The 13251-nt window shown below is 41.6% G+C and overlaps 1 protein-coding gene across 1 annotated transcript; it reads right to left on the bottom strand.

Moving 5' to 3' along the window:
• Window positions 1–9406: 9406 nt before the first annotated feature.
• On the bottom strand, window positions 9407–11397 carry LOC310935216 (microfibril-associated glycoprotein 4-like; the record flags this gene model as incomplete). The annotated part of the gene is made up of 4 exons (XM_083899069.1): window positions 9407–9648; window positions 10407–10592; window positions 11125–11269; window positions 11392–11397. The coding sequence occupies 4 exons, from the start codon at window positions 11395–11397 to the stop codon at window positions 9407–9409; spliced, it is 579 nt and encodes a 192-aa protein (XP_083755195.1).
• Between the last annotated feature and the right edge of the window lie 1854 nt (window positions 11398–13251).

The raw sequence follows: 13251 nt of genomic DNA, 5'->3' as shown, positions 1-13251 counted from the left end.
AGAGACCATTATCGAGCTTTTGAGTTGCACCCAACAACACAGTTTGCAGTGGTTCAGCTGAAGGAGCCCTCTGACCAGTATCCTCTGGCTGACTACAGAGTTGGATCCTTACGAATGGTCACTTTAAAAAGATTTGTATATCTGACAGGTAATTTCTTGATATGAAATATGGTAAAATGGTTTGTCAGTTATTAAAACCCAGTTACTCCTAAATAAAGTGTTGCAATGCTGAAATTGATTATGCAAAGGTCGATGAGATTTATGTGAGAAAATGATTTTGTTTTTTGTTTTTCAGAATGAACACAAGATGGCTGCATCACTGAGAGTTGTGCTTGGAGTGGACAATGCAGCAAAACTAACTCTGCCCAATGGGATGCCGGATTCAGTAGAGACTGAAAGAAGTTATTAAAAGACAATTCAACTTGCTTGGAGGGTTCAGACTGCAGAACAGAGACACTGAATTTGACAATGACTTTGTGAACTTGACAGAGATCTCAGAAATCAGAGACAAGAGCACAGTTAAAGTCATTTCGTTAACAGATGAGTCAGGCACAACCACATGTCAACTTATTTCACAGTGGTTAGATGATAATTCTTTGTCCACAGCATCAGACACAGATATACTTTCCTCCTCTGAATCTACCTTCAGGTTCTTCCCTTAGGTCACAGCCATGGCCCCAAAATTTCCAGATACCTCAGTTTAATTATGAGGTACAGATTCAGTTGGAAAGGGCCAACCAAGCCTTCCTGAACAGTGGTACTCTTTTGAGTCCAAGTCCCAAACTTAAGTCAGATATACTTGATGGTTTAGCATCAGAAATTGCATCAGAATTGTCAAATATTCCCTCTATTGGTGGTAATGCTGTAGTATCGCGAGATTCAGTGAGATCAGTGCGAAATCCAACATGGCGGCGCGCATCTAATACAAGCATTTCCTCTGCACATCGCCAACTAATCCGAGGCCAAATAGCAATAACAGCCGTAATAAAAAAAACAGTGGGACAAACAGAAGACTGGATAACCTGGAGGAATACATCGACGAGTGTTTTCACCGATTTGTCATGGATAAAACACCGAAAACACCCTCGTCCAAAAGAAGCCGCCAGAAGGACTCACCCGAAGCGGCTTCTCCTCCTCTCCTCCTGGAACAACTCCTGCATCGGACCATGACTTTTTGGAGATCCTTAACTCCATTAACGGGAAGCTGTCGAGTTTTGATGCTCGACTCTCGTTGATGGAGTTACTCCACAAAGAGTTCCAGGCGCTACGGGAGTCACTGGAATTCAACCAGCAACAGGTGGCCGAACTCGCGGCGGAGAATAATTATTTAAAAAGCTCAGTGGCGTCGCTCACGGAAAAACCAGCCGTCTCTCAAATGAAAATAAAAACATTAAAGAAACAATCATTGATCTCCAAGCGAGGAGTATGAGAGACAATCTGGTTTTCTCTGGGATTCCGGAAAAAACCGAAGAGGATCAAGAAGTGACGGTGAGAGACTTTTTACAGAAACAACTCAAGGTCCCGGCTGACACCGTCAGGAACATCATCTTCCACCGGGCACACCGCATAGGAGGAAGGCGGCAGGACGGCCAGCGCCCGCGTCCCATCGTCGTAAAATTCGAACACTTCAAACAGAAGGAGCTGGTGAAGAGCCGGGGACGAGAGCTCAGAGGAACGGACTTCAGCGTCAACGACCAGTTTCCCAAGGAAATCCTGGAGCGACGCAAGAGGCTGTTTCCACTGAGAAAGAAGCTCATGGCAGAAGGATCCCGGGCAGTTGTTGCAGTGGATAAACTGTACGTCAACGGGCAGCTATACCGGGATAAAGAGGTAACCCCCTGGCTCTTCTAAACAGGTCTGTATGTATGTGTACAATATGCATAATATAAATTCGAATTATTATGACTTTGGGCGCCCTGCCCTGGGTGGACGGTGGGTCCCTGTGCCGGGTGGGCGTGGGATCTGCTGTGACAGGTCTTACGGCCTCTGACCCATACCTGTGTGAGGGGGCTTGCCCGGGGCGGATCCGGGACCCTGCTGCCTCCTGTTCCTTGGGGGCCCCCGGCTGGGATCCCTACATGAGCCTCTGCCGGCTCCCCCCTGGGGGGGAAGTCGTGTGGTGGGCTCCAGGGTAGGCGTCGGGGATAGCTGTGGCGGGCTCCGGCCTGCCTCCTGGGGGGGCGTTCTGGGGGAGGCTCTACTGTCCCTGGTGATGGGCTGGGCTGCCCTGGGGGCCTGGGTGGGTCCCGGGTGTGGGGACCTGGGGCCTCAGGACCTGCCTCGGCGTGTGGTGGGCTGGTCTGTGCTCGTGGTGCCGTCGTCTCCTGCCCCCTCGGGGCGTGCTCTGTGCGTGGGGGGCGCCGGCTCTGCGGCGCCCTGCCCTGGTCCTGCGCGGGGTGGACTCGCGGCTGGAGTTTGATGATGTGGCCCAGGCCCTGATAACAAAGTATCCTTGTTTAAAGGAGCAGTTACTGGCTTCTATGGATGGAAAATTTGTTTAAAATATAAAATGGCAAACTATCGTACAAGACTGAGGAACATTGGCGGCCCGGAGTTGAGCATAAATGCTGCCAAAGAAAATCGAGGTGCTGTGGGTCAAAGTCCAAACCAGGTGAAGAAACCAAAAAAGCAGAGGTCAACTTCTGTCCTGATTACCCAGCAGGTGAAACCAAGGAAAGCCTTGAAAAGGAAAGGGAGGCACTTACATTAGAGGTGAAGAAGAAGAACAACCTTCAGCTAATCAACAGTAAAATGGAGAAAACCTTCGCCCATAGAAGACGAGAAGTAATTGAAGACATGCCCTTCATAGCAGAGTTTAGAAACAGATGGCCAGCCCTGTTTTGTGAGAATCAGGTAATGTTCATGTTTTTGTTTTGTTTCTTTTTAAATGGTTGTACATTTATTAAACAACAAGCTCTTCGTTTAGGAAAAAAAAGTGAGAATTTTAAGCTTCATCTGAGATTCTGACTCAATCTGTTTCAGGTAAATTCAGAGTTCACCCATATTACCACAGTCCCCCTGCTGTCAACCTTTATGGGTCAATTGGATCATTACTCCAGCCAACTGATGAAGGTTTTCAAAAAGAAGGGAGGGGCAGCAGGACGCAGAATAAACCTGATCATGGTTGCCATGGACCAGGTGTGTGTTTTTCACTCAAACCCTGACTCTGAGTTGAACTCTTAACATAAAAAAGCTGTTTAATTTTTAATCAAGTTCAGATATGCTTTAGAGCCAGTGTCACGATCCACATTCACACCACAGACTTTGTTGTTGTTGTTGTTTTGTATGCTGCTCCGTGTTCTCCTCTCTCTCTCCACCCTGCAGGGGGCGTGGCTGACCTAGTTCCTTGATGACACCAGAATGACTTCCACCTGCGCAGCTCCAGCCCAGCTGCTCCTGATCAGCGATCACGCGGGCTTATAAGGCGGGGCTTCGCCTCTTCTGGTGTCAGATCCATGTTTTCGCTCGATTGGTATACGTCTCACGAACTTGCTGCTGGAAATCCTGACTTCGTCGTACTTACCTCACGTTCCTTGTTCAGGTTACCACGTCTCCTGCCAAAAGAGAGGATCACAGAGTGCTCCTGCGGATTCCTGTTCCACCCCGGAATCGCTTCCTCATGTTCCTCTCCACTTCCGTCGTCATCTCCACTCCAGCGTCGATTCACCGCTCCTCTACGATCTTCGTGTGCTTCCCGACTCCACTCTTCGTCACCACGAGTGAGTCCGTTCCCTGGAGGAACAGTTACGAACTGTGTTGCCACGAAGAGTACGTTGAGGACGCTGATTTACGTTCGCTGGACTTTCACCCTGTTTCTGTCTCTGTCCCCGTTGTCACGTTAGCTTCCATAGCGCGTGTGTGTCTTTTGTTTATATATCTATATATACCTGTACATATATCTATATTGTTAATATACTTATATCGTTATTGTTATATATATATATATATATGTATATTGCACATACCGTTATCGGCTATTGTTGTCAACTAATATTTGTTATAATAAATATCTTTCTATATATATATATATATATATATATATATATACCTGCCTTTGTCCTGCTCTGCATTCGGGTCCACGCTTTAGGTCTCGAAAGCGTAACACTCTCCTAATACAAGATACAGTTGAATGTTTCAGTTGCAATATGAGGAAACGATTGATCATAGGATATAGCTATATACTGTATATAAACTCACCACGGGCAAATCTGGCACTCAGTGTAGACTCACAAAACCTCTGAGTCATGCACAGACCCAGGCCACTTCACTTCCACATTGTTGATCATGTGGGCTGCTCCACATATGATCTTCACAGTGGAGAAAAGTAATTAGCTGTATAGTGAAGTATATTCCATTTGGAATGTTGAAGGCTATTTAGGCCTACCTGTACATTAATGCTGTGGACAGACTTCCTATTCACATAATCTCCTTCATGTATTGAAGGTGTTATGATAGGAATGTGAGTGCCATCGATGCAGCCAATCACACCTGGAAACCCTTATATAAAACTGACTGATTAGTGCTTCAAATCTCAAAGATGTTTGACATAAATCAAATATTTCTTAGACTGATACCTGGAATTCTGTGGAACTCTTCTTTGAGAAGTCTGGTGGGTCTGTGACTCGGGAACACTACAAAACTGTAAAGTAAGCGCTTTACAGTTTTGTATAAAAAAATATGTACAACTTCAAATTTACGGTTGCGGTGTGCTGCAGTGGCGTAGGCAGAAATAATATTTTGGGTGGGCCAGTACAAAAGTGGGTAGGCCATCTTTGCCCAAAAAAAAAGGAATTAGAAATTGAAAAATGACAACTATAGACAAACTGGAAAAACAATGACTATTTTACTTTGTAATATTATGCATTACAAAGGCAATGACGGCAAAATACTGCAGTGTAGACAAAAAATTTATTTGCATATCGGTGCTATTGCACGACCCAATTAATCATTATATTGCACAAAGTGCCAGTAAACCCAAACAGTAGAAAAGTTGTTAACATACGGTTTGACATAGGCCTACATCAGACAGAATTTAGTTTGGCACCATCTGTGCCATTTGAGATTTCTTAGGTACCAAATTATGAAAACCCATTTAATTTTATTTATATGTCACTATTGGTCTAAAAAGAACTTGTTTTGAAAAAAAAAAACCAAGTATGATAACTGTCTGTAAATGGATGCTCCCTGTGTGTTGCGTAATAACAATTCTGTGACTGCAGCGTCTTCAGTTCGCAGCACCATAGCTCTGGCTTACCTTGGTCAAAGTGAGTGATTGACAGCTTGTTTTAAACATCTAAACTCATAGAATCGGGCTCCGGTCTCCAAATGTGTGTGAATCACTTCATTAGCGAGTCAAAAGGCCATAAATGCATATGACGCATTTCTGCGGACATTCGCCCTTCTCTAATCAGAACGATCTAATGTCGCTCTGTAATGATCAATCAGACCGGGATTTGTTCCCAAAACATGCTGGACAGTGTAGTTCTTTATTAGAAGAGGTTTTGTTCTGGTGGAAATAACTTGTTTTGATAAACAGCAAACGTAAGACAACATCTCTGCTTGTATTTCTTGAAAGTCAGTTGTTTTGCTCCTATTTTGGGGCTGGATCCGTGAATCTTGGTTGTAGAGTGATAAAAATGGTACCACTGGAATCTGTGGATTCTCCGTTGTCCAGTCGACGTGTGTTTTTTTTTGTTTACATAATCACGTTGGCGCTCCGGTGCCGCTTTTCAATGTGTGCGCTGTAATGTTTTTTTTCACTGCTGCTGGTTTGAGCTGTCGGTGTTTTAACTGAGTTTGGTGAACATAAGAATGGTTTATATGAGGTTTTAGCTGAGTTTCTGACGTTTCTGTGGGTATGCAGCATGTCTGTTTGTTAAAGTTAGATATGGTTTTATGACGTTTTTTGTCGCTGCGTGGGGGCAGCGTCAGTGTAGGGATAAATCCGCAGGTAAACCTGGCGCGTTACGCTGACCGGGAGAGAGCAACTGTGCCGGGGAACAAATTTCAGTGTCCAGGGCCGGGCTAACCTTCTTGTGGGCTAATTTGAAATGTATTTCCTTTACATGCATGTTTTTATTTTTATTTTTTTTAAACAAAATACATTTTTATCACACTTGGCTGGGTGGGCCAGTGAGTAAACTGGGCGGGCCATCCGCCCTGTCCCATTGCTGGCTACGCGAATGGTGTGCGCATGCAAAATCTGCAGTTAAATGTGCTTGTGACTTTTGCACCAAATACACCTTCATAGACTGTGAGCTGACACTGACAAACACACAGACTGAAGGTGTAAACCGTCCCAATATAAAGATTTACAGAGCTCTTTTGAGCAAAATAATTTGTTTTATGCTGTAAACCTAATAAATATATATATATATATATATATATATATATATATATATATATATAAAAAGAGCCCTTTTTCAATGAGTGTCAATGAGCTCCTCAATTACTTGTCACTGCTCCACTGAAAGCATCATATTTAAAGCACTTTAGAATGTTCCCCTCTCAAACTCTGCAGTGGAACATCTCCTCCATGTTTCCTGGAGGACGTCTGGCTTGGATCTGTGTTCAGTCCAGTGACCAATCACACCAGAGGAAACTGGAAGACAACAGGAGTTTTCTGTTAGAGAAGGTGTTTGATGAAATCTGCACTTCATGTTACCGATTGATTTGGATGCTATGGCAGCCTATGGCCAGTAGATGGTGCTAGGCTCCACTGCTTGCGTGTTATTGCTGCCTGCATTAAAGTCAGCTGAATGTTAGATACAGTTTCAAGTGTTGATATCGAGAGACACAAACACACGAGCCTCTGACTTTATCACATACAAATCCTGCCTTTATTTACATTTTCCATGTGTCCATTTGAAGATGAGAAAATGTCACGCAGTAAAAGTACTTCATGCTACTTGTGCATGAAGTAAATAAAGTTGTTACGTTTTCTTAAGGAAAACGACTAAGGCGCTAGATTTGAGGACTCGGAAGCAGACAAGGACACAGGAGGTAAAATAAAAGTGAGTTTATTTACCTAGATGTACAAGGAGCTAATACCGGAAGTAAGTATGTCTGGAGAATGAGATAAACGAACTGCAGCCGAGCCATGGAGGATCAGCCGTTAAATTGGCGACTGAAGCAAAGTCACAGAATAGTTTGATGTTCACTGCTCCTCCCTCTGGATTTACAGGAAATCACAGCAACAGTTCCCTGTGAAGCTCAGTCATCAACAGCCTGGTTTCCCTGGTTCAAGTCTCGTCTCTTTAGTCCAGAAGCCAAACCTTTGACAGTGCCTTTCAAAAGAAAACAACAATAAAGGAATATATGATCCTGTCTTGTTTTGTTTCTTTGACAACAATTGTTCGTAGTTTATGATTTCAGTTTTATTGGACCAAGCACTTTTACTGTGTACAGTGAACCGGGTCAAAGTTCACTTTCAGAACTAAAATGTAGAAGACGCTTTAGTTTGGCTGTAATGAAGACCATAACAGATGCATCAGATGAGATGTCTTTAGTGAACTGCTCAAAGACAGAGACAATGTTCTCTGTGTGAAGTTAATGTCGGGGGAGTTCAGAATCTACATGGTATGAAGCCAAGTTTCACTTTAGCACAAAGAGACTTTCCATCGTTTAATAGTTGCTGTTCCACAGTGAACTCTCCCTAAATATCACATCTTTATTGACAAGAACAAAACAACCGTGATCATGACGCATTTGTGAATTTTGTTTCAATGGAAACCTAGAGGCCCGTTAGGATTATAAGCCCTGATTATGTTACATGTCGTCACAGTGATAACATATTGTTTTCATCATGTATAATTGAACATTTTTCTTAGTTCTTTTGAAAACCCTAAGTAGGACTGCTTGGCCTGGAGCGTTAGTGTAGAATTGACCTAAAGGAGACGTTCACATTAGCAGCGGCTCATTTGACAACGGAAATCCAAGTAACGGCTGCTTTGACCACAGTCTGACACGTTACTATTTTAACACATCAACTCTGCTTTGGTCAAACTAAACACTTCATTCACTAAATGAACGACGTCTAAAGGACTACTTTTGTCAGACGGAGCGAGTTGGTTTTAGTAAGAGCGTCATGGGTTTTTCTTACAGGGTCTCTGCAGGTTTCAACAAGTCAAATTTAAGACTTTTTAAAGACCACAATGAATACAATTTAAGACCCATTTCAAAACCGTGCTGGCAAAAAAGTACAAAAGACATGAAGGAAAATTGGAACCACAAATTGTTGAACTTGCAATTCGGCTTAGCTGTGGGTTTTCATTAAGTTTTCTCCGCTGCTATGCTAAGCTGTAACACACCACGGCGCGAGCACAGCTCACTAGCTAGTGGTGCTCGAAAAATTGTCACAGGGCAGCACAGGTGACCTACTTTAGTTCCGTGTTGTAGCCATGTTATCGCATCCTCAAAAATAGAAACATTCCAAAGCGAGACTGAAGTTTATGTACGTTTTAAATAAAAGTAACATTATAGATTTTTAAGACCTTTCAAAATTATATTTTCATAAATTCAAATTATTGGATTTCAGACTTTTTAAGACTTTTTAAGAACCCGCGGATACCGTTCTTTACCAAAACGATGGTCGTACTTTACAATTAAACGGTTTGAACACACTTATAATATGTACCATCGTGTTTAATTCAAGCTTTTATCGTTGTTTTAACGTTAAAAACGAAATTAATGTACTTACTTTGGACTCTTTGCTGTTGTTCGCTCTGAAAACTGCTGTCTCATGTTCGACCGGTGGCGCGTCCGTGTTTATTTCCGGGTTGGGCGGTCCAAAGAGCGTGCGCAGTAGTGTCCTTCCCATGATGCCTCTCGGGTCTGTGAACGAGCCATGGACCAAAGAGGCTATCATAATAATATGATTATTATTATTATTATTATTATTATTTTACAATGATATATGATAATAATATATATGATTATAATAATAATATGATGATTATTATTATTATTATTATAATCATATATATTAATAATATATATGATTTTAATAATAATAATATCTATGACTATGATAATAATATCTATGATTATTATAATAATATCTATGATTATTATTATAATAATAATATATGATTATTATAATTATATAATATTATTATATAATAATAATAATATCTATGTTAATAATATCTATGTTAATAATCATAATATCTATGATAATTGATATGATAAATAATAATAATAATATATATGATTATAATAATACTATATATGATTATAATAATATTTATGATTACAATTATAATAATATCATCTATGATTATAATACTAAGAGGTGACACTTAGTATTAAGGTAAAAGAAATAATCAACAAACTCATATTGGTCAAACTCTACAAAAGACGACTGTGTGATTGATTATTGGCCAGGCAGAGCATGTGACCTCTGACATCACGGTTTGGGTCGGATCTTCATTGTGATCGACTTCATAGAATAATTATATCCTTTCCAAGTCGACCAGTTGATTCCGATCCCGTGCTCTGTGTTGCCACGAACTCCGTTAGGACTAGCCCTGTGACATCTGTTGTACCACCATCCTCCAAGGTATCTCTTAGCACAGTTGTATTCATCCTTGTCCTGGTCATTGTCAAATGTAGAAAACTTCATACCATCATGGTAAGGTAATGAATCTCCTGAATAAAAATGAAAGTGTAAAAGAATTACTTCATACTGCAGAAGCTGTCACACTTATACTGCCCCCTGGTGCTTTTCATGAGTATGAAAAGAGCCAGAGCAGACATTATTCCAGTCCTGAGATATCTCAACTAGGGCTGCACCATTCTGGAAGAACTGTCAATCACATGTTTGTTGTTGCTTAGAATTGAGATCACCATTCTCTGGCTCAATGTTTTCACTAATCAAAATAGTTTATTGCACTGATGAACAAAAGATTAGAAAGTGTGACGGTAAAATAGGATGGTTCATTTGAGATGCAGCTCATGAAATCAAATGTAGAAGAATCTTTATCATTTACATCATGATTATGATCATGAATTAGTTTAGCAGTTTTTTTTTGTTGTTTTTTTTTAATATCAACATTTTAAATTCTCTGACAAACTTGCGTTCACTCGACTCCAAAAAACACTGAAACATTGAAAGAAACAAATCAACCAGATGGATCTTTGGTGATCTGCTGAAACAATGGACTGTTTGCTTTTCCTCCACTGTTTTGGTATCCCGGGCAACAACAGCTGTCCGTCATCTTTGCTAGTTTCTTGACATATTACCTGCTGTACATGCCGCTGGTTATATACTGTACCACTGTATATACTGTATATATGTACTGTACCAAAATGGTGTTGTTTTGAAGCCAATTGTCAGAGCTGGCATCAAATCAATATTTGGAGCAATCAACACCTTTCTGTCTAGATATACAAGGACTAAGACTCACCACCACCAACTCCACATCTTCCATTTCTGAAGCCACCGACGATCAGCCTGTAGCCGTCATGCACCGAACACACAGAGAAGGTGGAATAATAGACACAGGCCTTGTTGCCATCCAAGTCCTCCATGTCAATCTTCAATTCATAGCTCTTCTTCTTGTTGTGAGTAAGGACATGGATGTTCTTCAGTCCTGGAGGACAAGGTTGATCAGCAGGGACAGTCAAAGACAGACAGATTGACTCAGGTCATTTGATGAGAGCTGTGATCAAACTCAACAATAAGTGTAGCAATAATGCTAAAGTCTCAACTCTTACCCAGCCAGTATGATCCTGATGTTTGTCCAAATCCAGATACATACTCGTCCCATCCACGATAAAAGTCCACAGAGCCGTCTTGTCTTCTCTGAATCACCTGCAGTAGATTTGTGTGTTAGGGGGAATTTCTCCAATCTAATCCATCACCAGCTGTAGCTCGATCAATAATAATGTTTTGGTGATAGATGATGATGACGACACTGATATAAGGTCGTAAAACTGAGATCATCACAGTTCCTTCTGACCCATCTATCTACCTACCAACCAACCAACCAACCACATTTAGACAAAGTCCTCCATGAACTTGTGGTAGAGAAGCAATGACGTTAGATGAGCAGCCCTTCAGTGATTCATAGAATAACAATGTACAAATGATGATGGAACATATACGTACAGTCCATCTCACACTGTCCTCATCGGAGCCCATGTCACAGTAGACCTGGACAGGCTTCGTTGGTCCTCCTGGGTAGATTGTGTGCACACCATTGTTTAGAGAACCTCCATCGTACACATCAGTGCAGTCGCCTGGACGACTCGGTGGTGCACACGGCTGCTGAGATCAGAGCGAATAAAAGAATAAAAGCCTGAAATCAAAAGACGAAAGTGTCATCAGAACATTAAAGTCAGAGACGATTCACAAACACACAGCACAGAGAAAACATGTGCTTCAGATACAAACATGTCGAAGATAAAAACACATGTGCAGGAAACTCTATGCAACAAGTCAGACCACCTAAACATGGAGCAATCACACAATACTGTTCTGAAGTTTAGACTCAACTATACAATTGTTTGTGTTTTCTGCTAAAAGTCAGACTTTTATTCATCAAAAGAGTTGAAAAATTAATAGAAAATATAGTCAAGACATTGACAAGATTAGAAATAGACGCGTAGATTGGATATTTAAAGAAATACAGAACAAATGCAGTGCTTTGACTGAGAAAACAAACTCACCATTATTGCTCTGAAGTGGTGATTTCTGGGTAATGGTCAGGATGATCTCTGAAAACAAAGAGATTTAAAGACTTAGGGCCTGATTTACTAAGATTCCAAATAGCGAGCGCTAAATTGCTTGCGCGAGCAGAAAGACTGCGCCTGTTACTGGATTATGTTTTTCGGGTGAACTACTAAGATTGCGGCCGCAATTGACTACAGGCGCAGAAGTGGTTAAGACCGCCCTATTGAAATGAGGATCTTGCACGAGTCAAGAGTTGTCCACATGGAGAAAGAGCAGACTCAACGGAAGCGCAGAATTAAATGTGAAGCCAATGAAAAGAAAGTGACGTTCTGCGATGAGCAGATAACTGGGATCGAGGCATATATGACGTCCTTGTTCCCCGGGTCCACCTTTTTATATTATTATTATTTTAATCCTGCGTCTGTATTTTGGACAGCTCCATCATTACCTGACGTATCAAACAAAGAAAACTATGGACAATGGATGTTGCTGTAAAAAAAAGAAAAAGAAGAAGGTGCTGCGCTCTCCTCCTGACTCACCTGCAGCTCACTGACAGCTGCCAGGGAGCGAGTTCTGCTGTGTCTATCAAGATTACACATAGGTCTAATTTCAATGGATGAGTCACTTTTTTGTCAATATGTAAATAAATAAATAAATAAAGCGGATCATCACAACGGCTTTTTAGTCCCAGTCCGTCCCTGGTTTCATCTGTGTTCATTCAGTCAGGCTGAGTTTCCATTACGCGTGCAGACAGCCTTTGATCTGACGTCAGAGGCGACGGGACAATCGATATAGAAGATATATCTATAGCTGATTCAGATAGTTACATTAAATAGTGATTGTTGTGATTATTTATTGCATTTAAATGTGTCTGGAACTGGAAGAGTTAGGGTTAGGGTAACCTGCCTGTGAGGTTTTGGTGACGTGTGCGCACTGTGCCACCTGCGCTTCGCCGTGCACCAAGAGTAGACCAGGTTAGAGCTGGACCCGTTAAGGTAAAGCGGGGTTCCCCGTTCCTCTGGTCTTAACCGGGGAACATAGGTACGACCCCTCCTTGAACCACAAACTGCAGACCAAGGTAAGCCCATACCAGTACAAACACACATTTCTCCTATGGATATCAATATTTATTTTATTCAGATATACCAAATAAGAAATAAATGTGCGTCATCTGTGAACGCGTAGTTGAACATGCTCTGGAAAAGCGTAATTTCCTGATTTACAAATATAATATAACTATGAATAATCGCAGCCATGTGCGCGCACTGCTGTGCCAGTTAAGACCTGCCTTTCAAACGTGCTAAATATAGAAGCAAAAATAAACACTGCAATCAGTTTCAGGTTTGATAAATCACTTTGCGCGTGCTAAAATAACATATTTACATTTTCTCCTCCCAAAATAGCGTGTAAACGCCCCATATTGCATATGCATTAAGGCAAAAACGCTAAATGGGTTGCGAGTGCTATTTTGCCCATCTGAGCGACGCACTCCTTGTTGCGCCCTGTTAGTAGATCAGCATCAACGCAGATCTGCGTGTGCAATCCAGTTTGCACACGTTTTTGCACGCGCAAAGCTT

Source organism: Microchirus variegatus (genome assembly GCF_963457635.1).
Source record: "Microchirus variegatus genome assembly, chromosome: 12".
Lineage (NCBI taxonomy): Eukaryota > Metazoa > Chordata > Actinopteri > Pleuronectiformes > Soleidae > Microchirus > Microchirus variegatus.
The sequence above is the reverse complement of the archived record's forward strand: the minus strand, read 5'-3'. Positions and strand labels throughout refer to the sequence as shown.